The 27806-nt window shown below is 43.3% G+C and overlaps 1 protein-coding gene across 2 annotated transcripts in view; it reads left to right on the top strand.

Annotated features, from left to right (window-relative positions):
* Nucleotides 1-27271, top strand: part of SSH1 (slingshot protein phosphatase 1) — a 47616-nt gene extending 20345 nt beyond the window's left edge. For both annotated transcript variants that reach the window (XM_066603845.1, XM_066603846.1), the window contains 12 exons: nucleotides 330-394; nucleotides 1205-1326; nucleotides 3245-3313; nucleotides 4549-4614; nucleotides 6380-6574; nucleotides 6774-6867; nucleotides 6977-7105; nucleotides 8202-8248; nucleotides 10961-11107; nucleotides 12882-13082; nucleotides 23583-24093; nucleotides 25556-27271. In XM_066603845.1, the coding sequence (XP_066459942.1) occupies nucleotides 330-394; nucleotides 1205-1326; nucleotides 3245-3313; nucleotides 4549-4614; nucleotides 6380-6574; nucleotides 6774-6867; nucleotides 6977-7105; nucleotides 8202-8248; nucleotides 10961-11107; nucleotides 12882-13082; nucleotides 23583-24093; nucleotides 25556-26665 (2756 nt within the window). In that variant the 3' untranslated portion in view covers nucleotides 26666-27271. The remainder of the gene's footprint in view (nucleotides 1-329; nucleotides 395-1204; nucleotides 1327-3244; nucleotides 3314-4548; nucleotides 4615-6379; nucleotides 6575-6773; nucleotides 6868-6976; nucleotides 7106-8201; nucleotides 8249-10960; nucleotides 11108-12881; nucleotides 13083-23582; nucleotides 24094-25555) is intronic.
* Nucleotides 27272-27806: the final 535 nt, after the last annotated feature.

The raw sequence follows: 27806 nt of genomic DNA, 5'->3' as shown, positions 1-27806 counted from the left end.
AAACTCAAGACTAACCCTCTTCTTAATTATTTGGACTTCAATTTTTTTTTTAAATCATTGCGTGTAGACCTAGGGCCGCCATAGCTATTGGACGAACGTTGGCCAAACTTGTCAATTTTGGTGGCACCAGCCAACCACCTAATGGGTATGGAGATGTCCCAACACTTCCCTGATAGCAGAAGCCAGATAAGAGGGGTCGGGCATGTTGGATTTTAGTATGCCCAAACCTTTGTTCTTACAGGACATAAGCTGCTGATATATATAAATAAATGTGATCTAGTGCATTACAAGATGGCATTATGTGTGATGATGACTTTTTTTCATTTTAGGTGATCTGCCTCAACACCTTCAGGTTATGATCAACCTTCTTCGTACTGAAGATCGCATCAAACTGGTAAACCTTTCCACCACAATAGGTTAGGTGTAGGTTTGCCTGCAGATTAAGTTGGTCATTCTGATCAAGCGTGTGCTGCTTTGACCTTAGTAGGAGCTTTATGCAACATTCTATGAAGGGGTCTGCTTATGGGGGACTGCACACACCAACCCTTGATTAAATATTTACATAAAAAAGGCTTAAACTAAAGAAAATGCTATTTTTCATTACTCTTTATTTACACTTAATGATCTAAAGGCTTCCTGGATATTTACATGAGGTCATTGAATAACTTTGAACCCTACATAAAGTCTTGATAGAATTACAGGAGCCCAAAATCTGGGCCCATGGAAACCCTGTGTTTGATAGGCGTTTTCCGGTAGATTGTTGGTATCGTGAATTCGCCCCACTATAACGTTTTATCGACTTTGCAGAGCTAATACTACTAATAATGCTACTAATAGATGTAGGTCATCAGTGATGTTTATGAGAGTGTATCTTCTTATATGGTGGCCGGTGTCGGGGTCTACCCAGGAGCATATGCAAGTTATATCTGATGTTTTTATTATCTTAACACACTAATGATTTGTTATGCTGCCTCTTATATTTTTCCCTACTTTGACATGAAAGTACAATGGGTGTTACAACTAAGTAGCATCACTAGAATGAGCCCTTAATTTTGGGGCATTTTTCATCCAAGCGCTACATATATAAGGGAGCCTGAACATCTTGGTGAATGAGCAGATGGTGACAGATGCTCTTTAATCCATTATGTGTTATGTATTTATTTGACACCCCCACAATAGTGGTATGTTTGTGCTATTATTTCAGGCTGTTCGTCTAGAGAGCAGCTGGTCAGACCGTGTACGTTACATGGTGGTGGTCTACAGTAATGGACGTCAGGACACAGAGGAGAATATTCTAATAGGGGTGGATTTCACCAGCAAAGAGAGGTGAGGTTTTTGTTTTGTTTTTTTAAAAATATATTTTCACTCCAGGCTACATTTATAAAGTTGTACTACATGACAAAAGTTTTACCTGCTTCTCTAAATGTGTTGTTTTCATTAGATAAGAAACGCTTGTGATAAAGATGGACTTTAGACCTAAGAATACCGCCTCAGATTTGCCAGTCTAGAAGACTACTTCTAAAGGCCCATTTAGACACAATGATTATCGCTTGAAAGATGTCTTTTGAGCAATAATCGTCGTCATTTGCAGCACAAGATGATCGCTCAAATGTTTAGCGATCACCTTGCACTCCAGCTGTTCCCCGCTCCGAGTGCCCGGCTGTTGTACAGCCAGGCGCTCCGAGCAGGCTATGGAGAACAGAGCTGGACCGCTGTGTTCTTCATACCCTGCCTGTCATCAGGGAGCGGGATACAGCTGAAACAATAGTATCAGCTGTATCCTGCTGTGAATCCCTGATAAGGCTCATTTTTATCTTTCAGCATGCTGAAAGACAATGATGAGCGACAGCTTAACGAAAACTGCACGATGTCAGTGCAGTTAGACACAACGATTATCGCTCAAAAGATGGCTTTTGAGCGATAATCGTTGTGTTTAAATGGGCCTTAAGTTCCTTAAATAATGTCTTTTTAATATAAAAAAAAAAAAAAAAAAGTTTGAGGAACAGGGCCCTTTACCCCTTTCATATCCATATTTGGCTTGGCTACCCCAAACAAAGACCAATTAAAGTTCATAAGTAATACCAAGTTATATACTGTTCATCTATGTACTTTATATGATGGGCATGTCAGATGAGAAGACTTGCTGTAGCCCGTTCATCTCTATCCTTGTGCAAGTATGGTTGTATAATTCTGTGGCTAAGTTTTATATATCGGTGTCCTTAAAGGGGTGTTCCTTCTAAGTACAAAGGATGATAAGTAGATCTCACACCACTCACGAAAACAGCGTCCCCTGTTGAATCTCACCATAGTTGTGTACCCAGGTTCTAGCGATTGTGAAGGTTCCATGGGTGAGCCTCCAGCAGTCGTACATGTATCACTCATACTATGGATGGATGATTCATGTTCTTAGTAGGAGAACCCCTTTAATCATTACTCAATACAGAGCAATGTACTAATTCACCCAGTTGTGTTTCACCTATTAAAGCAAAGGCTTTGATGACATTGTGTATTTGGAAATTAGGGAATTTCTGTAATTGCAGTTCCTTAATATATAACTATTACCTGTGCAAAGTAGGCATAACTCAAGTAATTTTATCGAGCAGATGCTGCGCCTACAGTCAGTACATCACAACTGCACATTTTCTCTTCCTGGTATCCTGTTAATGCGGCATGCGATGGAGTCCCAAGGAATTAAATTTTTTTTATTTCCTATTGTCTGCTCCCCTCTGGAGCCAAAAGTGCTTCGGCTTAGAAGTGGATGCAATCTGGATGGTATATATTGAAGAATTGACCGTAATGAAATTCCTTCTTATATAAGCTAGATCTAAAGGTTTATCTTCACTTTAAAAGAGTTTTTTGGTGATTTTTATTTTTTTTTCCCCAGGCTTGTGCAGTTGCAAAATAATAAAGTTATACTTTCCTTTTCAGGGTCCCAGCCTTTTGAGTCGCTACTGGTCATTGCATACTATCAGGCACAGCAGATCATGTGCCATCTTGGCTTGTGACACTTGTGGCCAATCATTAACTGCAGCATAGGTAGCTTTTGAGGCCAAGGATTGGTCACAGTGGTTATGAACCTAGGAGGCATGGGATCTTCTGTGCCTTGATGTATGCAGGGACTGAAGCTGGAAGGACCTTGAAAAGGCGAATATAGCTTTGTTTATTACTTTGAAGCTGTGCAAGCCTAAAAGAAAAATGTAATTTTATGATCACCAATGATCCTCCTGTCTTTTCTTTCTGCTAGTAAAAGTTGCACTATCGGCATGGTTCTGCACCTGTGGAGTGACACCACCATACGCCTGGATGGGGATGGGTGAGTGACTACACAAACACTAATTGCTTTCATACAGTTGTTGAAGGTGATGACTGCTTTTGCTCCTATAGATGTGCAGATTATTCATTGTAGCAATGTGACTTCATCTCTCATCTGTTTATTTCTTGGGGAAAAAATATTTCATTTACTCTTTTATTTATGCCTTTGTGACCTTTAAAGGGGTTTTCCAGGCAAATTCTAACCTCAGGATAGGTCATCAATAGTTAATTGCCAGGGACCCAGGATCCCCAACAATCAGCTGATCAACCAGTCTCCTGTCAGTCCGACGAGACCGAACATCATCTTCAGTGTCGGAGGTAGAAGCGTCATCGTTGGCTTCACTTCCTTTGAAATCAATTGGAGCGCTGCCTCTTATTACTGAGCCCGTGTTGAAGGCGGAAGTGCCTGAAGTGTAGTAATGGAGGCTTTAGCTTCCATTGATCTCATTAAGAGTGAAACCCGCTATGACACTTCCGTCTCCGACCCCAATTACAATATTCAGCCCCACTGCAGTAACAGCGAGCAGGATGATCAACTGATTGCTGGGTATACCAGGCAGTGGGTCCTCTGCAACTAACTATTCATGATTCTATGCTGAGGATAGTTTACCACTAGAGATGAGCGAGCACTCTCAGATAAGTCAGTTGCTCTTCTCGAGTAACTGGATTCTTGTCTGAGCGTGCTCCGGGGGGGGGGGGGGGGGGGGGGGGGACAGCGGGGGTGAGCGAGGAGCAGGGAGGGAGGGAGGGAGAACACTCCCCCCCCCCCCCCCCCCCCCCCCCGACGTAACTGACTTATCCGAGTGTGCTCGCTCATCTCTATTTAGAATTTGCCTAGAAAACCCTTTAAAGTTAATCATAGCCATTATATTTTCCATAAGACTGCATAACAAAGGCTGCATGGGGAAGTTTACTATTTTTTTCGCATACTAAAAGGCCCAGTGATTCTAAAAAGAAAACAAAAAAAAGAAAAACCATGTCAATAAGTCCAATATTAAATCTGTATAGATTGGAAATGCGAGCACTCAGTGATTAGATTTTCCCCTGTTAAGATAGTGAACACCCCACAGAGAGTTGAGATGAGGAACTGTTCAGAAATGGGTACAGCTCTGCACTTCGCTGCGTCATACAGCTTCTATTATTTGTTTGTTTCTGCAGTTATTATATTGTTCTCTTTGAAAATATGGAAGCACAAAATATTTTATCACATCATATCTGGTTTGTATTTCCTTTTAGGGGGTTTAGTGTCAACACTGCAGGAAGAACTCATGTATTCAAGCCAGTGTCTGTCCAGGCCATGTGGTAAGTGATGATTACAATGACTGTAATATCATTTCCATCCTTCTTTTACTATACAGTATTTGTGCCTCTTATTTCTACATGGAGAAAATCAAGTACCCACGTAGTAAATAGTTCATCTGTGAAGCCTAGCATGTCGTATTAGACCACAGCACTTATATGTGCAGTGTTTGAGATGCTACTCTGATTATGAGTTTATACATTGCATTATTTAGTGTTGTGGTAGAACATCATTTATTTTACAGATGCTGTCGAGATGTGATATGTTCTGCAACTTAACAATACAACATGAAATCCAGCCTGTGCCTTTTTTTTCATATAGGATAACAACCATGCGATATCAATAAAAGCCATTCTAGAAATACTTCCCTAAGGTTGTATTTAGAGATGAGCAAGTATACTCGCTAAGGCACATTACTCGAGCGAGTAGTGCCTTAGCCGAGTATCTCCCCGCTCGTCTCTAAAGATTCGGGGGCCGGCGCTGGTGGCAGGTGAGTTGCGGGGGGGGGGGGGGGGAGAGGGAGAGAGAGATCTCCCCTCTGTCCCTCCCCGCCAGCCCCCCCGAATCTTTAGAGACGAGCGGGGAGATACTCGGCTAAGGCACTACTCGCTTGAGTAATGTGCCTTAGCGAGTATACACACTTATCTCTAGTTGTGTTCTAATGGGATACAATTTTGGCTTTACAAAGAAAAATACATACAACATAGACAACAAACGAGTCACGTAACCAAAATCATTCTTGTTTTAACTGCTCAGATGATGTAAGCACTCATTCTTGTAGAGATATACACATGCACTCTTTTAGGCTCTGTTTGCATCTGCATTGTGTTTTTCGCTATAAACAGAAACCACAGTGCTGGGCTGGTTCCCTTGACCAACGGACAGCAGTTGTACGCATAGTTTTAGTGGAAAAGATAGAAATGGCTCATTTACACGCAACGATTACCTCTCAAAATTTGTTCAAACAAACCAATTTGCGAGATAATAATTATGTGTAAATACGAAGCCATTGTGCACTACTTGTTCATTTGTTCTTTATCATTGAGCTTCAGCCTGCATAAAAATAGCCCGTAGTTTGTCTGCTTTTCCCTTTGTTTAAATGGCAATTATTCAGTCTTTGAAAGACTGAATGACTTGGGGGGAGGGGTGATTGTTTGCTTTGCATAAATACAATGAGTACGTGTTTACTCATGCCATCAGAAGACAATGACTTATCTTCACACTAATTAAAACCCTGCTGGCCAGAAATTCCTCGTATAAACACACCTCAGCAAAGGATAATCATTGTGTGTAAATAGGGCTTAAGGTGTATGGCTTGGTTAACCTAAATGGCCAGATACCTTTTTACAGACGGGTAAACTTGAATAATTAATACTACATGGAAATATTATGTCATCTAATCGAACATAAAATCTACAGTGCAATTTGAGGTTTCTGAACTACAATGCTTTGAAATGTTTTGTTTCCTTGATGTAATATGCACATAAGAACTAGTGCATTAATTGAGCAGCGACCTAGCAGACATAGGAAAGGCTATTAGTATAGAGCTAATTGCTTGTTGTAGACATAATGTTCTAAACAAAAAAAACATTTGCCTGTGATAAGGGGAATGTGATGGAAGTAGCAGGAAGGCACAGTGGAAAACCAAATACTGCTTATATGTGCACCTTTAATGTTGCCATATGTTAGGCTATTATATACTTTCAATGACTGCTGCCTGACGTTCGCTCTTGGAATGTGTATCCTTATATGACTTGCATCTAATAGGTCAGCACTTCAGATCCTCCACAAGGCCTGTGAGGTTGCCCGGCGGCACAATTACTTTCCTGGGGGGCTTGCGCTCGTATGGGCCTCATTCTATGAGAGCTGCATTAGCTCTGAACAAAGCTGCATCAATGAGTGGAACACGATGCAGGACCTGGAGTCCACCCGGCCAGATTCTCCTACCCTCTTCATGGACAAGTGAGTTGATGTGTTTCACACAGAATGAAAAATGACTTTTCTGTAAACACGGTATTATAGTAAAAATGAGTTTCATATTATATTTCCAACTTTTTTTTTCTTGCATTATAAGTTGCAGTGGGGTTTATAGCTGTGATAAGGGAATCTAGATTATTTTGGAGTTTCTGGCTAACTCTTCTAACTTCTGTATTTGTTGCAGACCTACTGAAGGGGAAAAGACAGAATGGGTCATCAAAGCAACACTGAGAAGCATCATGATGAGCAAAGACCTGGAGAATGTGACCTGCAAAGAGGTAAAATGATTAAAGAAGACTCAAGTTTCTATATTTGACCTAGATTATTTTTCACAGCCTCCATGGGTGTTGTATGAACTAATCTCTGAAGGTTATGTTTCTCATTTAGATCCGGAATGAGCTGGAGAAGAAGTTAAGCTGCAATTTGAAGGAGTACAAAGAATATATAGACAATGAAATGTTGCTAATTCTTGGGCAGATGGATAAAGCTTCTCTTGTATTTGATTATCTCTACCTGGTATGTAGCAAACGTTACATTATGCCCCTTTTACATTCTCGTTTAAATGAGCGAATGACATCACCGCTAATTGCTCGTGCAGAATGTTTACACAGGCACATCGTTGCTGAGAATCGCTCACTTCTCGCTTAGGGCTTCACATTCCTATGCGAAACGCTGAGAGGAAAGCATTTAGACGTAATGAGAATCGAGCGAAACAAACCGCGGCATGTCCTATTTCTGTGTGGGGCTCGCAGAGTCCCGCACAGAAACGTCACCCGCCCGGCTTCGGTCTGCGCATGCGTCGGCTGCCCGACAAGCCGGCACATAAAACAGCCGGAGGCGCGGGTGAGTACGCGCTGCTCTCTGCAGGCGCTCGGGTCTGGTCCCGCGACGAGAATCCTCGCCGCCGGATCTGACCCGCCAGGTTGCAGGTGGCCTAACGAAAGGCAAACGAAATGTGCACAATGGCTCACGTTTTGATATGATTATCATGTACTTTCGTTTTGGTTCATTTAGTTCACTCCTTGTATATTTTTGTTCAGCTTTGTTTACTCAGAAGTGGTTAGAAGTGTTCTTTACATTTTCATTAAACAGTTATCTTCATCATACAGAGAAGGGTGGCAGCATCGTTGGATTGGTAAAGAGTAGTTTGTGATGGGGTTACCGGAAGTAGTGATAGCAGATTTTCTTGCATAGGCCATCACTTCTTAATCGCAGGAGTCCAGTTCCTCTTCTTTCCCATAATCTTTTTTTTTTTTCCCGTGTTTCCACAGCAAGTAAACTCATACGTAGAAACTGTGTTAAAATAACTGCTAAATTCCTGTTTTGTTCATTAAAAAAAGTTTGCTTTTATGGAACATTAATTTTCTACATGATTGGTCATTGTCCCCATTTAAAGTCACTTGATTAGAGACTCATAGGAACACTTCTCATGTAGTTTAGGTGAATCCCAGGAATAGCAGATCTTTACTTGGTGAAAATGAATACATAAGTATATGTCCGACAGCAAAAGAGAAAAGGTGAAAGTCATACGGGGAAAGCTTTATCTATTTTCAGGTAAAAGTTCACAAAGTTGAGTTGGCATTGATTTGGTTCATTGTGTGTTCTATTTCAGGGCTCTGAGTGGAACGCATCAAACTTGGAAGAGTTGAATCAAGTCGGGTGAATATAACCTAATTTGTGTTGCTACTAATGTTATGGTTGCATGCTGTACTGCTCATAGTCTTGTTTCTTGGTGGGTATCTGAGCTACATCTGGAAATGACCTTTTTCCTTATGCACACATTTTGTCACGGTCCACATAAAACCCTGGGAGTCCCATCTTAATTTGTGTCATCCTCACAGCTTATCGCTCATTTATGAGTACAAGTTTTAGTATTCCTTTTCTTGACAGTGCGGGATAGTCTCCCTTAGACCACTGACTGTGGAGCCAGACAACTTCTATTGAAGACACCTTTCACGTGAAAATGGATTACAAGCTAGATATTTACTCTACTTCTGCTCAGGCCTCCCTTCAGATATGTTCTTACAATAGATTCCCTTTAAATGGGACTCGACTGAGTAGAATTCACTTTTGCCTTTCATTCTCTTTCCCCAGTTCACTAAATGAAAACAAGGGGTGATATGTTAAAATGTGCATGTCCTTATGGTCCTAAAGCTTATTTTACCTGTCACTTCTTCTAATTTCTATGTATGCAATAATAACCAGACAGTGATTTGTATATCAGCTCTGTTTATATAGAGTTGCAAGAAAAAGTATGTGAACCCTTTGGAATTACCTGGATATCTGCATTGTTTGTTAATAAAATGTGGTCTGATAATTATATGCCTTAATTATAGACAAGTACAATCTAAAAAAACTAACACACACACAGCTGTATGGTTTAGGTCTTTTATTGAACACATGTAACCCTTTCCAATCCACTGTCTGACATCTCAAGACATTCTGATTGAAGGCTGTACAACTCCGATGTCGGAAGACGTCCGGCAGGGTATTCTTACTGTATATTACTGGCCGCTCTGTTGTTGGGGGGCCTCTCCAGCATGTCCCATACTGCAGTACTGGCTCTAGCCAGCAGATGGCGCCGTTGTATAATGGCAGAAAGAGAAAGCCCCCTAGGAAATCCTGAATCCAAAATTGGATTGCAAAGGGTTAAAGAGAACTTGTCACCTCAGAACAGCACCACAAACTAAGTTATGGTGCTGTTCAGGAAAGTGACGGGAGCCAGGGGATGTATATTTTATACTTGCCTGCTTCCCCGTTTCTGCAGTGGTTGCCGGTGAAGTCTGCACGCAGTCTGAAAATCTGACTCTTTTCAGGTCTGTGTGCAGGTTTTCTCACAGAGGTTTATGGTACTATGCATGTATCGCGATCTGAAAAGAGTCAGATTTTCAGATTACACTTGGACTTCACCGTGCACACCAGAGGACTGGGTGAGTATAAAAAATACATCCCCAGCTCCCGATCACCTTCCCCAACAGTAGCATTAGTTAGTTTTATGGTTCTGTTGCAAAGTGGCAGGTTCCCTTTAAGTAACAGTCCACGGTGCAGTAAGAGTAAGTAAGTGAACCTCTGTGTTATTGGCATCTCCAAGACGTAATTGGTAAAAGGTATTTCAGTTAAGGAGATTAAATTAGAAGTGCGGGTCTCACCAGTGCTTTGTCCATTAAATAAAGGCACAAAAATCCTGGTTACTGATAAATCTTATCTCTTGAGAAAGAGTGGTTAGTGTGAACCATTCCTTGATACAAACCACTTTCTGAGGACCTTAGAAGGTGTGTTCTGGAGATCTGTGAAGCTAGAAAAGGATACAAAAGCTTTGCTAAAGAATATGGATGGAATCTGGACAAATTAAATTGGTGTATTCAGGCATGTGTTTTTAATGCTGGCCAATATTGCGTGTAAAACATAAAAATTGCAACGTGTCTTATTTTGGCCCATAGGCCGCCTGCGAGCCCCGCACAGAAATAGAACATGCCGCGGTTTGTTTGCCGCGTGAGATTTCGCGCGGCCAAACCGCGGCCGTCTGCATAGGATTGTGTTTATTAACACAATCCTATGCAGGCTTCCGGCGGCGGAAATCCCGCTGCAGTATTTCCGCCCGTCTGCAGGCGGCCATATTCATGGACCAATATTGCCCATTGAAGTCTATGGATGCATTAGTATCTGTATTCACTATGGGGTTTTTTTGTTTTGTGCATCCTGTTTTTTCTGGGTTGCGACAAAACTGGCTTCACCTGGGCTGACTTAGATTTTTTTTTTTACATATGTGAAAAATGCCGAGAACACAGATGCAGCAGGGACGTAAAAACCGCACATCTGCCCCAAATCAACCTTGCCACTGCTCTCTATTCAGCAGATCGTTACGATTCCTGATGCTTTCTTATATTAAAGGATTTGCAGCAGATGAACAATGATTTTTAGGTCCGCATGAAAGATCGTCAGCAATATTCTAACGACTTATCGCTGAGTTTTCGGTCGTTTCACTAGTTTACACCTTACAATTATCGTGCAATCTACTTGATCTAACTGTTATTTCTACAATAATTGCGCCTTGTAAAAGGGCTCTTAGATTGTTATCCATGACACAATTACAGACCAACACAATCAGAATTAATTTTATTATTAATCGATGCAGAACTCCTGATATTTCCAGCGGGTTCACTTATTTTATCTTGCAATTGAGTGTAATAAAGATTTCTGAGTATAGGTAGAGCTATTGGTATCAGCTTTTTGAATTCTCATTGTCCTATCACATTTCCATAGTCTAGCTTCCATATCAGCAGGGCAAATAACTGTTATCATTTACATTAACGTTTTATAGTATTTACTCGGGATTAATAATGGTTTTCTTTTGTCTTTTTGTCATTCCAGAGTTGGCTACATTCTGAATGTGACCAGGGAAATAGACAACTTTTTTCCAGGTCTATTTGCCTATCATAATATCCGGGTATACGATGAAGAGTCCACTGATTTATTGTCACACTGGAATGATGCCTATAACTTCATTAACAAAGCAAAGTTAGTATCCGTTTACACTTGTGTAGTCACAATGACCCTGGCATGAAAGTGCACATCTGTTGTGTCGTCTGTCCAGTAACTTGCTGTATGCTTGCTTATACATTTTGATCATTATATGCCTTTTTATATACATTAATCAGAATGGTTAAAGGGTTTTACACCTGCTCAGATTTGATGACCGAGTCACAAGAGAGACCTCTGTTCAGCTATTGATGACCTATTGTCCAGGACCACGTCCGATCAGCTGTTGCCCTGCATGGAGCTGGAAGCAGCTAGCTCCATACATTGTGCAGTGGCCTGGCATGGTATTGCAGGTACAGCTTCTTTTTGTTTTTGGACCACTGTGTGTACAGTACAGGACACTAAAGAAGATCCTGTCCTCTTATTCAGGAAGTAATTTACAGCCTCCAGCGGCTCTAACTCCTGTTTGCTGCTTTGTGTCCTTATGTGACTAATTTTCTTTTTTCCCGTGACATATATAGGGTGATTTTTTTTTTTATTTTTTTTTTTAGTTTTATTGGGGGTAAAAAGCTTAAAAAATGTGTTTGTTTGTTTTTACATTTGTATTTTTTTTTTTTAAATTAAAATATTTACACTAAAATAAAAGTATGGGAATGGGTTCCTCCTTTTATTTTGGACGTTTTCATATATAATATGTATGGTTTTGATTACAGGGCCCATACATCAATGGTTTTGGTTGGTGTCGGCTTTGGGTTATTTTCTTTCTTATGTATGTATTGTTGTATTCTGTAATTTTTGATTTACTTATGTATTTATTTATGTTTTTTACTATCCATGTCCAGCATGACGTCATATAAGACCTCCTGGGGGACATTCTCATGTGTTTTTAATTTTTTATTTGATACTATCCCACAATAGCTGGGGCATCCATAGGAGCCCCAGTTACAGGAGAAAGCATCCCCTATAATGACAATAATCACTTGCAGAGCTGATCAGGGGCTACTGGGCCCCTATAGCTCTGCTGTAGCAGGGAATCTTGGTGGTCCTGTGACCCCTGGGCTCCTGTAGGCATATATCTATATTCCACAACACTTCTGCTCGATTCACAACCTGATTGGTTGTTTGGGTTGGCTGATTCACAGTGATTGGTTGTTTGGGTTGAATCGAGCAGAAGTGTTGTGGAATATAAATATATGTCTCCTGTAGTGGAAGAAACACTTCCACTTTCACTCTTTAGTTCATATCGCTCATTGAGCGCTGTGTGTTAAACAAAGGAGGCAGAAAGGGTTAAAACCCACTTCTCGCTCCTTCTCCAGGTTATCAGCTGTGACTAACAGCTGACAACCCATCCTGCTTCTGATTGCTTTCAGAAGCAGGAGGCTTTTAATCCCCGCCGTAATTTTACATACGGCTGCGCTTTAAGCCCGGGACCAAGCGCCGTATATTTACAGTACTTGGTCCCTAATGGGTTATACCAGCTGTTTATAGAGTTATGATTTCACCATACAAAATTTTTTAACACAGTGGTTATCTTCGAACCAATTAACATTGTATGTGGAGGGACCACTGGAATGATATCACTGACTCCTCCAGGTTTTTTTCCAGGAGTGCGAAAAAGTGGATGAGCCAATAATAATAATAATACACTGTAGACATAGATTTTTAAAACCCAAAGTGATAGTGATGTCCTGTTGTTGCCTAGTGCTATTTTACTGTATAGTTGTATTATCTGCTTACATCATTAGTTTGATGTCGGCGGAACATTATATTAGCATTGCATTATGACTTTTTTAAAACTTTTTTACTTTTACAGAAAAAATCATTCCAAGTGTCTGGTGCACTGCAAAATGGGAGTAAGTCGCTCAGCTTCTACAGTAATTGCTTATGCAATGAAAGAGTATGGCTGGTCCATGGAGAAAGCATATAATTATGTGAAGCAGAAACGCAGTGTAGCAAGACCAAATGCTGGTTTCATGCGCCAACTCTCAGAGTATGAAGGAATCCTCGATGCCAGGTGAATTTAACTTGCCTTATATGTATTACTCCTCAAATGCAGTTTGTATAATTTATTCTCTTGGCTGTGTCATTGGGAAACACAGCTAAGACCTCGGGTTTAACTCATGCTACTAAGAAGCGGACACTAAGCAAAAGAAGAGTTATCTACTTCTACCAGCTATACCCCTTCTGTAGCCACTAAGCTAAATCACTTTTAATTTAGTGTCCGTAAAAGGTAGACCTTCCCGCGGCAGGTCTTCCAGGTCCTGGACTTTTGAGATTCACAGGGTGATAGAATTCCTCTACTGAAGAGACGTCAGGTTTGCTATAGCTTCCCTGCTGATTTCCTGCCTCTCGAAGGCAAGGTGGCACAGAGAAGCCCTAACTTTCCTTAGATCTACCAGCGAGGATCCTCTCGCTTAAGTTCTCTGGGGCTTCCCTCTACCCCCACTACCACCAAAGGGAGGTGATAAATGACGAGAGATCATGATGGACATCCGTTCTGCAGCATGTAGCTCTTCCTCACCAGGCAAGGTAAGCATGCATGGCCAGCGGTCTTTTTTTCCATAGTCCCCCCCTTTCTCTTCACTCCTTGTGTCCCCTTACTTGACTTACTGACACCGTTTGCACCACCCCACTGTGCGGACCAGCCTTCTCACGACCTGAGTGGGGTGATGAGGCTGCAGTCTGCTACATTTTTGGGGAGAGGGTAGGCGTTACATTTTTTAGATGGGCAGCCTTACTTTGCGCCCCCGGGGAGTTTTGACCACTTTGGTCCCTGCAACCTGTCGTGGTCTCTACCAGTTGATGCCAGCCATGTGACAAAATATCAGTTGGCGCATTTCAGCTTCCGGGCCCATGCTTTTGCAGTCGCTTCTCTCTTCCTGTTTGCCCTCGTTACATCAGCAGAGGAGAGGTGGTTCCCTTCACATTTACAGAGGTAATACACTTGCCGCTGATAGGCGATCGGCTGCAGCCACAACCCTACTTCCGGGTGTGGGACTCGCCTCCGCTTTTCTTTTTTTAATTCGTTTTATTTGTTAATAGTAAACAGTTCGTGAAATACACAGTAAAGATAAATTTGCTTTGTACATAGTGGGGTAACTGAAAACAGGTACATATATTGGATTAACATCGATTTGTTACTGTATCTCTCAAACTATCTGGTCATATATTGTAACAATAAAAATTCTTTTTTAACTTGTGGAAACAATAAAATCGGACTCTGCTCTTCCTTTAAAGCTGGGGGATTAGAGGTTGTAGGTCTTTCAGGCGCTTGACAGTGGGAAGGGGGGGGAGTGGTAGGGGAGGGGAGAGGATAGGGGTTGGCGTGGGATAATTTTAGGTTTTAATCAGTAGACAGGGTAGAGTGGGAGTCTAACCAGGCTCCCCATACTTTTTGAAATTTGGTCGGGCATCCTCTTTTTTGATATATAATTTTTTCATATGAGGTTACTGTGTTTACGGATTGGACCCATTGTGGGACCGAGGGGGGCTCTGTTGCCATCCATTTCATAGCTATTTCTTTTTACGGGCCAAGAATAGTGTCTTTTCAAGAAACACGCGGGTGTGGTGCGGCCACACCTCCTCCTCCAGTAAGCTGAACAGCGCCACCTTTGGATCTAGTTCTATGGTTAGTGTGGGCCGTAAAAGTGAGTTCACAAGGTTTGTCACCTTTAACCAGAACTCCCTGACGAAGTGGCATTCCCAGATCAGGTGCCAAAAGTCCGCCCTTGGCTGTCGGCATCTCTGGCACGAGTCCGAGGTGGTGTTACGCATTTTGTGTAATCGATTAGGAGTAAGATAGGCTTGGTGTATTATGTACAGTTGGATTAGCTTATTGTTTACGGCTGGTGACACTGATAGGTGAGATTCAGAGATGTCCTGCCATTCCTCAGGTGTGAGGGAGGTGATGGTGAGTTTCCATTTATCGTATGCTGGGGGAGGGTTGGGACTTATTTTAGCTGAGAGAAGATGTGTATATAGGGCTGATATTAGGCCTTTGGGTCCTTGGGATTTAAGGATGCCTATTGTGGGGAACTTGGATATACGGGCCGAGGGGGGAGGGAATTGAGAATTTAGTGCATGTCTCAGTTGGAAAAACCTGAATAGCTGGAGGTGTGGGACCTGCAGTTTGTCGCGCAGTTGTGTGAATGTGGGGAGTGTTCCATCTATGTATATGTCGTTTAGTGTGTTTATTCCTTGGGCTATCCAGTATTGTGGATCTGGAACGGATTGTAGTGCGGTAAGGCCAGGGTTGCTCCAGAGAGGGAGTTCTGGTAACACACCCTGGTAGTTCTGCAATGTTTTTGCTTCTTTCCATATGTTGAGGGCCAGTTTATGAAGTGGGGTTAGTTCAGCGATTTTTGTGCGCTCCGGGAATTCTAAAAAGTTCAGGAGATTATGACCAGTTACTTGTTTTGCAAGTTGTTTATCTGCTATAGGCAGCTCTTTTCCTAGAACCCAAGCTCTGATGTTGCGTAGTTGTCCTGCAAGGTAGTAGAGCCGGAGGTCCGGGAGGGCCATTCCGGCTTGCTCTTTGGGTCTTTGTAGGATTGATAGGCTCAGCTTGGAGCGCGAGGAATTCCAAATAAACGTAGTGATTAGGGAGTTTAAGATCCCGAAAAAGCGCTTGGGGACACTCACCGGCATATGTTGTAATATATATAGGCATTTGGGTTGGATGACCATTTTGATGAGATTTATACGTCCGGCTACGGATAGTGGTAATTTAGCCCATCGTTTCAATTTGTGTTTTATGTTTTCTAAAAGTGGGTTTATATTATCTGTTATTGCGTTGTTGTGGTCGTGCGACATGATCATTCCCAGATATTTAAATGTTGAGACTGGTTTTAATCCATATTTCACGACATGGGGGTCGTTTTTTGGGTTAGTCTCTGTGTAAAGGATTGTTGATTTAGTCCAGTTGACATATAATCCGGAGAAGTAGGAGAATCTGTCTGTGTGTCATGGCTTGGGCGAATGAATTTGATGGGTTCGATAAAAATAGGATTGTATCGTCTGCGTATAGTCCTAGCTTGCTTTCAAGGTCTGCCCATTTGATGCCGGTCACGCTGGGGGCATTTCTTAATCGGATCGCTAATGCCTCAATGGCTATGGCGAACAAGGCAGGGGATAAAGGGCATCCTTGTCGGGTGCCTCTTGTCAGTTGGAATTCCGCCGATGGGACTCCATTAACTATGACATTTGCGCTCGGGGACTTATATATGGTTTTAACCCATTGTTGAAAATTAGGTCCGAAACCGAAACGGATCAAACAAGCTTCCAGAAAAGCCCATTCCACCGAGTCAAAAGCTTTTGCCATGTCAAGTGATACCAGGGCCCAAGGCATGTTGTATTGTTTACCTAGTTGGATAGCTGTTTGGACTCTACGGATGTTTATGGTTGTGGATTTTCCTGGCATAAAGCCCGTCTGGTCGGGGTGTATGATGGAGAGGATCACCTGATTTAGTCTGGTGGCCAGAATTTTGGTTAGGATCTTGTAATCTGCGTTCACCAGTGATATCGGTCGATAGGAGCCGCAGTCTGTAGGGTCTTTTCCAGGTTTTAGAATCACTACTATGGAGGCTTTATAGAATGAAGTTGGGAGTGTTTTGTCTAGTTGCGCTTGGTTTAATACTTCGAGGAGTTGTGGGCCTAATTGTTCGAAGTATTTGCGATATGTCTCTATTGGGAGGCCGTCGGGACCTGGCGACTTATTAAGGGCCATTTCTTGAATTATTAGTTGGATCTCTTCCAAAGTGAAAGGCGCCTCTAGGAGCTCGACCTGCTCCACGGAGAGGGTTGGGAAATTTAGGTCATTTAGATAGTCCAAAATTTCTGTCACCGTGTTGCGGGAGGAGGAGGTATATAGGTTAGCGTAAAATTCTTTAAAGCTATTTGTAATGGATGGGGCGTCGGTGACCTCTGTTCCGTGTTGATTTTTGATCTTAAGGATCGTGTTTGTGTGGTTTTCGCGTTTAATGAGGTTAGCGAGCAAGTGGCTAGATTGGTTTCCTAGCTCGAAGTAGTGTTGCTTGGAGAAGAATAGTTGGCGTTTGGCTTTGGCGTGTAATTGTTGTTTATAAAGTCGGGATAGATTGAGCCAGGCTATTTTATTAGTTTCAGTGGGGGTTGATATATATTTTTTCTCGGCTTCTAGAGTCTGGTCTTCTATCTCTTTATCGGCTTGGGATGTTGATTTTTTAATGTGTGTGATGGCGGATTTGAGGAATCCTCTGATATAGACCTTAAGGGTGTCCCATTTCAGAGCCGGGTGGGTATTATCTTTGTGGGCATCCAAAAATAGAGAAATGTGGAATGGCATCTGGTCATCTGATCCAATAAGTTTAAGCCAGAATGGGTGTAGCTTCCAGGTGGGCCTTATTTTGATTTGGGGAAATTTTAGAGTTAATAATATGGGGCTGTGGTCCGAGATGCCTCTCGGGCAATGTGTTATGTTTGAGAGGTGTATCGCCAGTTCTATGGAACTGAATATATAGTCTATTCTTGTCAGCGCATTGTATCCCGGTGAGTGGCCGGTATATTCCCGCGTTTCGGGGTGATGGAGTCGCCAGAGGTCGACCCATCCGACACTTTCAATTAGTTGTCTCAAGGGGGAGTTTGAGGTAGGGGTGGGGTTAGAGGGCGTATGGAATTTATCTTTGATAGGATCCATTATCATGTTAAAGTCGCCTAGGCAGATTACCTCCGCCAAAGGGTAGTGGTGTGCAAACGCGATAGCAGTTTGCAGGAGGTGGAGATTGTTATGGGGTGGGTTGTATATGGATAAGATGACGTATGGTTTGGAGTCAATTTCTCCGTATATAAATATGAACCTTCCTTCGGGGTCCCTGCGGGTGGCGATTGGGTTCCAGCGTACCGACTTATGAATTAGTACGGAAACGCCCCTAGAGGAGGAGGTGTGAAAGGAGTGGGAGGCCCATTGAATCCATGGTTTTGAAAGGGTGTCTGCCTTATCTCTAATGAGATGGGTCTCTTGCAGGCTGACAAAGTGTTGGCTCAGTTGTTTGATATATGAGAATACTGTCCTGCGTTTGAGTGCTGTGCCAAGCCCTCGAACGTTCCAACTAAGACATTTTAGGGACATCTTTGTTTGGGTGGGTATAGATTTTAGCCCCCATGTCTGTGACTTTGGGGTCGAGGAGAGGGGAGGGTATTGGTGGGTACAGGGAGAGGGTTTGTGTGGGCGCCTGACTGTGAAGAGTTTTAGTGGAGAGCAGAGTACAACAATTCAAACCAATAATCATTGACATCTTGCTAAACTTATACCGCAGATATCAAGAAAAACAACAAAAATAGAAAAGTTGTGAAAAAGGGAAGGAGAGAAAACAGGGGGAAGGCAGGAAAATATTAAGGAAGAAGAAAATTAGAATAAGAAAAAACAAAAAACAGAAAGGAAACGACTTAGCTACAATCTGTCTAGAAGTAGCAGTTGGTGTGTTGTTGGGGGGAGTCTCTTGAAGGCCTTTGGAGGTTTAAGATTGACCGCTGGGCTCCAATAATAGCTTTAGAGGTGTCTTGGCCGTGTTGCGCTCCGTCTATCTGTCAAGGGCTGTTGAGAACCTGGATCGCGACAGGGTTTAAAGTCCTGTTGGTGAGTATGATGGGGTCGGTCATCCTTTTGGAGTTTCGGCGTGCATCTCCAGCCACTCCAGGGCTTCCGAGGGGGATTGGAGGAAGACCACCTTTCCCTGGGCTACTACTCGCAGACGTGCAGGGTATGCCATAGAGTAGGGGATCTGTCTCTCTTTAAATTTCCGTTTCACCTCTGTGAAGGTAGCTCTTTGCTTTTGTAGCTCAGCAGAAAAGTCAGGAAATATGGAGACCGTTGTGTTGTTATACTTTAGCGGGCCTTTTAGTCTGGCCTGACGTAGTGCTACATCTCGATCCCTGCAGTTCAGAATCCTTGCTAGGAAGGGACGCGGGGGGGCTCCCGGCTGTGGTGGTTTTGCGGGGACTCGGTGGGCTCTTTCTACTGTGAAGTGGGTGGAAAATGTGTCTTCTCCTAGTAGCGTTTTTAGCCAGGTTTCCGCACATGTTTCTGGATGGGAGCCCTCTGATTTTTCGGGCAGGCCTATTATGCGCAGGTTGTTACGGCGCGACCGGTTTTCCAAATCATCTGCTTTTGATTGACAAAATTCTATTGCTCTTGTTGCTTTTTTGACCGCCGTGGTCAATGGGCGTAGTGAGTCTTCTGCATTGGAAACGCGCTCCTCCATTTCCCGCATTCTGTCACGCATGTTGTGTAGGTCCTGTCTTAGTAGGGAGACATCGGATTTGATCTCCTCTATTTTGTTGGTAAGAGAGGATTTGCAGGTGTTGATCGCGTCTAGGAGTTGGCGCATGGTGGGTTCTGGGTTTTGCCCTGTTTCATTTTCAGGTTCTTTCGCTTGTGTGGGTCGTGTTGCACGCGGGGTGTGATCAGGGGTTTTGGAACGAGAGAATTCTTTTAGTTTTTTGGCGGCGGAGCCACCTTTTGCCCGTGTGCTCATGTTAGAATTCGTTAGGTTGGTATGGCAGGTTATTATCGTAGTATAGACGGTATCGATGCTTGTTTGCAGAGATCAGAGGTATATATCTTTATATTGTTGTGAACTGTAAAGATGTGGGTGCTCAGTCGTTTAGTTCTTAATGGCGCCCAATTGTTATTAGCCTAGGTCTGGCTGTAGCAGAGGGGGCAGGGGATCGCGCCCGCCAGATATAGTAGCCGATGGCCGCGGAGCACGACAGTCCACTCCCGCCGCCGCGGTTCAGAGTCGGAGGTAGATCTCTGGTTGTAACAGAGGTTTTTATTTTGTAATCCCGGTACGTTACAGTTCGTCTATAGGCGACCAACAGGCGGACAATATGGTGGCCAGTCCCTTGGTTATTTTTTTTTTGGGGGGGGGGGGGCAGGGTGGTCTTGTTGTGTCGTGGACCACCTATTCAGGAGATTGTGGTTGTAAGGGGTCTGTACAGTCCTGTGTGTTGTCCCCTGGCCCCCTTGTAGGAAAAACTTACAGTTGTCGTCGTTGCCGGCTCCGCAGGGCCGGTTTCGAGGGGGGGTCCCTTCAGAGATGGTGTCTCATGCAGCACGGTAGCGGCAGGGCGGTCCGGAGATGGAACGAGCCGCCGCAGGAGATTCGTTGGGGATGGCCGGGTCCTCCGCAGCCGGCGATGGAAGAAGTTAGGGCGATTCTTTCGGCCCGCCGGGCCGGCAGTGGATTGGCGTGCGCTCCGAGGCGTTAGGTGTCACCGCTGTACAGCAGCAGGAGAGCCACCTTGTGGTGGATTCAGCAAGGTGCGGTCTCCACCAGGGCTCACGGCGGCGGCGCCGGTCGGAGGAGTTTCCCAGCGCTCTCTCAGGAGCTAGGAGTTCGGCGGCGGTGCTCCGGAGCAGGGCAGGAGAGGCACGCAGCCTCGTCTCGGGCTCGGCTGAGAGCGGACGTCCCCCGGCAGGAAGCGGGCGGCAAGCCTCGTATCGCGGGGGTCGGACGCCGGTGAGCCGCAGCGGGGGGCTGGAGTCGGCAGCTGGTCTGTGGCTCCCGCGACAGCGGCTCCGAATCGGGAGCGCAAGGAGGGGGAATACCTCGCACCCCAGAAGCGAGGTCGGCGGCTTCGGTAGGGGGGGGTCACCCCCACCCGGTACACGACAGACGTCGGTCCCCGCGGCCCGGAGGCAGCGCAGAGGGGCTCTGGTGTGGTTGAAGCGGCGCAATCAGTCCCGGGCGCCGGGGGGTTCTCCGCTGGATGATAGGCTGGAGAGGATGACCTGCCGGGGCTCCACCACTACGTGGTGATGCGTAGAAGGGGGCGGAGCCAGAACACCGCTGCTGCCGGCCCGAGCCGAAGGGAAAAGACCCTTCTGCGCAAGCGCGTCTAATCGGGCGATTAGACTCTGAAATTAGACGGAGCCATGGCGACGGGGACGCCAGCAACGGAGCAGGTAAGTGAATAACTTCTGTATGGCTCATATTTAATGCACGATGTATATTACAAAGTGCATTAATATGGCCATACAGAAGTGTATAACCCCACTTGCTATCGCGGGACAACCCCTTTAATTGAAAAGCAACAAAGAAAGAAATGTGAGTCTGGATTTCACAGTGTCATTACATCATGACTCAACACAACAATCCCTAGCAGAATATCACAAACTCTGGCTTTCATAAGCACGTGTTAAAAAAACTGACTTTAATTCTGTTCCTATCTCTACATTTAAACCAAAAGCTGTTTTTCTAATGCAGCATCTGTCACTAATTAATACTCTAGTCCCACTTTGTTTCTGCATTTTCTCGGCGGCATACACAATGAAGATTTCAAAACCTATGCCTCCAACAGAAGGCTGTGATCTATGGCACAGTATAGGCATAAGGCCAGAGTCTCATTGAGCGGACTGCGCTTCTGGAAGTCCAAGACCTGGAGGGAGATGCCCTATTGAGTAGACCCTCCTCTTTCAGAAACCTACTGCACTATGAAAACCAGAGAGAAAGCACGCAACAAGGCGGGAATAGATTTAGATTTTCTAACATGGGAAGTAGGAAAAACAAAAGTTAACCATGACACTAGTCCTTTTTTTCTTCTTATTCTTTGTTAAAAAGGCATAGACTCTTGTACTATTCCATACTGTGAAAATAAAAGTATATCAGATATTGGACTAGCACATGCCAAAAGGACACACTTTTGCCATATGCTGGATGAAGGGAACCTTATAATCTTATATGCTTTTGAGAACTTTTCCAAGCCGTAGACCAAGGCCTCGTGTCCACGGGGAAAATCAGGCCCGCTACGGATTCTCCATGGAGAATCCGTAGCGGGTCCCTCCTGCCCCGCGGACATGAGGCAGTAAAATAAGAATAAACTTACCTGCAGCGGACCGTGCGTGTCTTCCCTTCTTCGCGGCCTGATCTTCTTTCTTCAGACCGGCGGATGTGCTCAGCACGCCGGCTGCGTGCCGGGCACATCCGCCGGGCCGAAGAAAGAAGATCCTGCCGCGAAGGAAGGAAGATCTGCATCACCCGGAGCAGGTGAGTTTAATTCAGGCGCGGGTCTCCTGCGGATCCGGACGGAGCCGTCCCCACGGGAGACCCGCGCCTAAATGGAGCATGTCCATTTTTTTTCATGCTCTAGAAAATTTTTAATTCACTTTTATTGACCATCCGCGGATATTTATCTACCCGCGGGTGGTCAATGCATCCATATGGGGTGCGGATCTGCGTTCGGGTGATCCGCTGCGGATTTTAATTCTTCTTTTCCCCGTGGACATGAGGCCTAAATGTACACGAGTTACTATTTAGCTTGACTCTTAAGGCCCTTTTTAGATGGAACGATTATCGCTGAAATGAGCAAAAGTGAATGATAATCGTTCAGTCTAAACACAGCCAACAACTGAACAATAATCATTCACTTTTCGTTGATCATTCATTTTATGCTGCATAAAAGTCATCATTGGTTCGTCCTCGAATTGTTCAGTTTAATTCGCCTTCGTTCAGTCGTTCTCATTCACTTATATAGTGAATGTGAGCGATTACTCGTTTGATCAAGCCAACGATGTGTCTGCCTGTATAAACAGGCCCCCATAGTAAACTCTGACAGCGCTCGCTTTTACAAACCAATGTAAAACTCCTTATTGTTTTGTAGTGACCCTCTTGGTTGGGACTCTCATTCCTGCATATTGTCTGAGAAGACTTGTAGAACAGTTTCCCCAGTGCTGTTGGATACACAACCTCCCATTCTAATGTTGACCAAAGGTCCTATCAGATCAACATCTCATATAAAATACATATTTGTCACACATCAGGCATGATATAAGAAAGAGTTTCCTTATGTGCGTATACAGAAGCCTCATATTTTCAGTTGAGGTTTTGCATTGATCTTGGCCAACATAGTGTCCATCTGGTTTTTTTTTTGTTTTTTCAGTTTTAGGAAGACATAGTGTATTATTTTCGTTATGTAGGTTGTGGCCAAAGAGTAAGGTATCTCTGCTGTCACATTTGTTTGAGCTTCTTATTTAAATTGACCCTTTGGTCAGGAACTCAAAATTGATATGTAAGTCAGTGCATGCAGAAGATGATTGTCTTCTAAATCCTTTCCGTCAAATCTTGTTTCTTGGCTTTCTACTCTCAGCTCTATTAGGACAGAGCTGTGATCTGTCACTATATTCATTCACATGCTGAGGTGATCTGGGACACTTCCCCCCCCCCCCCCCCCTGCCTCGTCATTGGCTTAGAATGCAGAGGAGGCAGACTGATCCAATGATTAGATGGGGGGAGGTCCCAGACTACTTGGAATTAGGTACTATGGGTAAAGTATAGTGACCGTTCACAGCTCTGAGCTAAAAGGCAGCCAAGGAGTAAGATCTGAGGAAAAATAAATACCATGTAGCCATTATCTGTAGGTACTAACTTGCATAGCAATTTTGAGCTGTTGACTGGAGAGTTCCTTTAATTTAAGGCTAAAGTCATACCTTTTCATAAATGGCTATCATTTTTGTCTCTTTTTCTTTTGTTTATTTTAGTAAACAACGACACAATAAATTATGGAAACAACACGTAGAACAAGCTGAATTTGAGTCCATGTTTCCATCTGCCAACCTGGAATCTGACCTGCAATACAGAATAAATGAGGAAGATGTAGATGATCAAGTTTTGCCTGAAAGTAGATGTTTTGAGAATCCTCCAGAGCCTCATGGCTTCACGGAGTCCAATGTGCTACTGGAAGTACATGACCTGGAGAGAGATGCCTTATTAGTAGACCCTTCTTTTTCAGAACCATATTGCACAATGAAAACCAAAGAGGAAACGTGCAACAAGCCAGGAGGAGACTTAGATCTCCAAATTCAGGAAGTTAGAAAAAAGTTAGCATTTGAAAACAGTTTAAGTCCAAAGTACCCCGATGATGACCTGGGCTCTACAGAAACAGAGAGGAAGAAACTATCTGCACACATGAGGTATTACGGAGAAGACCCACGTGCTGATAAGGAGTTCTCAAACAATAGCAGCAAGAGAAGCTGCCCAAAAGACAGTGAGGTAGGAGGCCCTCCTCTATTACGACATTGGCCAAATTGCTGAGAAGAGTTTTTCCTTTATAATATTTATGACATAACTTTAAAGTGAAATATACTTTTAAGGGGGAAATCTGTAAAGTTCCCATGTAAATTTGGCTATTTAATTATGCATAAATTGACAGCCTTAACTTTGGTCCCTAAGTTCTACTGCAGTGGACCAAATTTGTGATAGAATTAAAATGATGATAAGGCTTAAAACATGGAGACTCCAGCTACAGAAGCACCTTTCCATTTTTTATTATTCACATCATGTAGTTTCCATGTTGATCAAGGTCTTGTTCCACCATTAATTATCATATTTGTTGTGCAAAGACTAACAAATAAACAATGTTAGCCATTTACATGCTGCTAGAGAAAAGATCCGGCGAAGAGTTATGGCATTTACTTATATAGTATGACATGGCTTGGTGTAAGAACTGTATAACAATGAGCATGTGTGCCTAATGTTCTGAATATTGGAGGACACATACGCTCAGACTCTCCCCACAGCCAGTTCTCCACATAGAGATCCTCTGTTCATTGCCCATCTGTTGACATTCAGCCTTGCTATAGTTGAAAAGATGACTCCTGCAGGGAAAAGAAGAAAGCACTATATTATCAGCTGCCAAAGGAGAAGTAGAATTATACAGTCTTGCCTCGTCCTCCAGCCACTGATTGAGAGCTGCCTAAAGTTGTGCAGTATGCCAGACTTCTTTTTTTTTTCTTTCATATGCACATCATCCCACACCCACTACCTGTGAGGTGTACACCTAGCTGGCAGAGACATTTTGCTCATTAAAGTCTATGAGAGCAGATGGGAGGGGGAGGATAGAAGCAGAGACTCAATCAAATGTTCCTAAAGCCAAGGTCACTCTCACACTGGCATCCGTAAAATGCAGCGTTTTACAGCATTTTCAAACGCGTTTGCCAGTGTTTAACATACCCCATCATTGCAATGGGTGATGAGGTGTGTTAAAAAGCACTGAGATGCACTAAAATAGAGCAGACAGCGTTCGAACACTAGTCTGAGAAGCCAAGTTGAAATCAATAAAGGCGTTTTACAGAGTTTAGTATGGCGTTTGAAATGCCGTGCTAAATGCTGTAAAAAACAGCCTGTGTGAGAGTGGCCAAATAGTGAGTGATTTACTTCTATTCACATTTACACTGCACAGTCCTGATGTACACTGTCCTATATGATGATTTGTTTGTGTGTGTTACAGACAGAGGGCAGAATCTGCAATACATTGTGCACAGTGTATAGACGACAGTATAACAGGATACTCCTACCAGTTTGGGGAGAACAGAGAATCCCAGATACAGTCTGCAGAAGGGAAAATGCAGGATACAAGTCACATAATGGCCAGCAATAGTGTTATTCCTAATGTATACATATGGCAGCTTACGCTGAAAAGTTATGTACTCTTTAAGTTTTCTTTGTTTTGCAGGAAGATGCCATATTTGGAATTCTTAGCAAGGTCAAACCACCTTATCCATCTTGTACGGATTGTATGTATTCTGACAGACAGGAAGAATGCCAGGATCTGGATACAACTGGCATGCCTGAAGCCCCCACTATATGCACTCAACCAGCACTATTACAACACATGACTTCAGCCGTTTTGGACAGGATGCACGAACACAAACTGGTTAAATCAAATGCATTGCAAACAGATTTGCGCACTTTTGCTACGACCACTCCTAAAGCAATTGATGAGAATTACAGAGATTCAGTTAAGCTGCAGGAAACAAGTAGTCAAGAATTCTGTGAAGGCTCTGTCTCAAGAAGAGATTTCAAACAAGCTAAAGATCTAAAATACTCCTTTTTCAGCAGGGACTTAGAAAAACCTATCACGCATAGCTACTTGATGCAACACCAAGAATCTATTATTCAACTTCAGAAAGCCGGGTTGGTTAGAAAACATACCAAAGAATTGGAACGCCTCAAGAGTGAAAGCTCTTCTGTACTTAAAGAGAGTCCTTTAGAAAAGGCGGAAAGCTCCGAACCTGAAGATGCACAACAACTCCCGGAGGAGTCTATTGAAGACCAAACTGATAGCACAGAAAAAGTAGAATTGGCCAACATATCCGTCGGTGGGATTCAGAAGACATCTACTCCAACCTACCTCAAAACAGATTTGATAAGTAGTTATACAAAAGACTTCCTGAAGACTATCTGCTATACTCCAACATCCTCTTCAATGAGTTCTAATCTCACACGTAGTTCAAGTAGTGACAGCATCCACAGTGTTCGCGGCAAGCCTGGCCTCGTCAAACAGAGGACTCAAGAAATTGAAACTCGCATGCGTCTAGCTGGTCTTACGCTTTCTTCACCTCTTAAGAGATCCCACTCACTAGCCAAACTTGGGAGTCTCAATTTTTCCACGGATGACTTATCATGTGACCCTGACACCTTCCCAAGCTTTGAGTGCAAGAGCCCAAGGATAAAAGACAATCTTGTCTCCGCCGACACTCCATCATCATCAACAACCATTGAAACGTCATCAGGTCCCATGGAGTCTAATAATTCCTCAATGACTGAGACAGATACCGGATGATTTTTTTTTTTAATCAAATGTTATTTTTATTGTATGTCTGATGTAAATGTAATGGGCAGATTTGTTTTGAGACCAATATCATGTTGCTTTTATACCCATTGCAAATTTACTTTGTGTACAATATATTATTGCATTCTTTACTAATTTTTTTTCTTAAATTTTTGTATTGTGGATTTATTTCTATTTTATTACTACCCATGACGGTACTTTTTTTTGTATTTAAGTTACTTTTGGACTGCGTACCGCAACATTGTTACCATTTGTAGACAGAGAATGACTAATATATGTATAAAGATGTACTGCACTTCACATTTACTGAATGCTACCTCCATTTACTTTAACATCGGCTTTATAAAGACAACAGTAAAGAGAATCTGCTTCTAGATTACAGCCTAGTTTTTATTTGTGTAATACATTGCATCTTAGGGCCCTTTTACAAGGAACAATTGCGTTCACAAAAATTGTTAGATCGGGTTAATTTGAACGATAATTGTTTAGTGTAAACGTGGCCAATAGAGATGAGTGAGTATACTCGCTAAGGCACATTACTCGAGCGAGTAGTGCCTCAGTTGAGTATCTCCCTGCTCGTCTCTAAAGATTCGGGGGCCGGCGCGGGTGACAGGTGAGTTGCGGGGGGGAAAGAGGGAGAGAGATCTCCCCTCCCTTCCTCCCCGCTCTTCCCCGACCCCCGACTCTTTAGAGACAAGCGGGGAGATACTCAACTGAGGCACTACTTGATCGAGTAATGTGTCTTAACGATGATTCGTTCACTTACCATTCGTTTTATGCTTGCATAAAACTCACTGATCACTTGTTGCGTGTGAACAGCGATTGTTCAGTCATTCCTAATCACTGGTACAGTAAATTCGAATGATCGAGCGATCGAAAATGTAAAAGATTTATCTGCATGTCTAAATTTTCTGAACGAGCGAACTCTGTCATCGTTTGCTCGTGCAAACATGTAATCAGCAATACTGAGAAAATAGTGGATCATCCTAACCATGTTTCATCTGGAGAGGGTTAAAAAGTTTGTCCTGGACTTTTTATTATTATAAGACCGCAATAATTGTTCTGCGGGGATCTACTGCGTGGGATCCCCATTGATTAGCTATTCACTGGGCCTGCTGTCAGTGTGGACAGT

The sequence above is a fragment of the Eleutherodactylus coqui genome, chromosome 5, assembly GCF_035609145.1.
Source record: "Eleutherodactylus coqui strain aEleCoq1 chromosome 5, aEleCoq1.hap1, whole genome shotgun sequence".
NCBI classification, from domain to species: domain Eukaryota; kingdom Metazoa; phylum Chordata; class Amphibia; order Anura; family Eleutherodactylidae; genus Eleutherodactylus; species Eleutherodactylus coqui.
The sequence above is the reverse complement of the archived record's forward strand: the minus strand, read 5'-3'. Positions and strand labels throughout refer to the sequence as shown.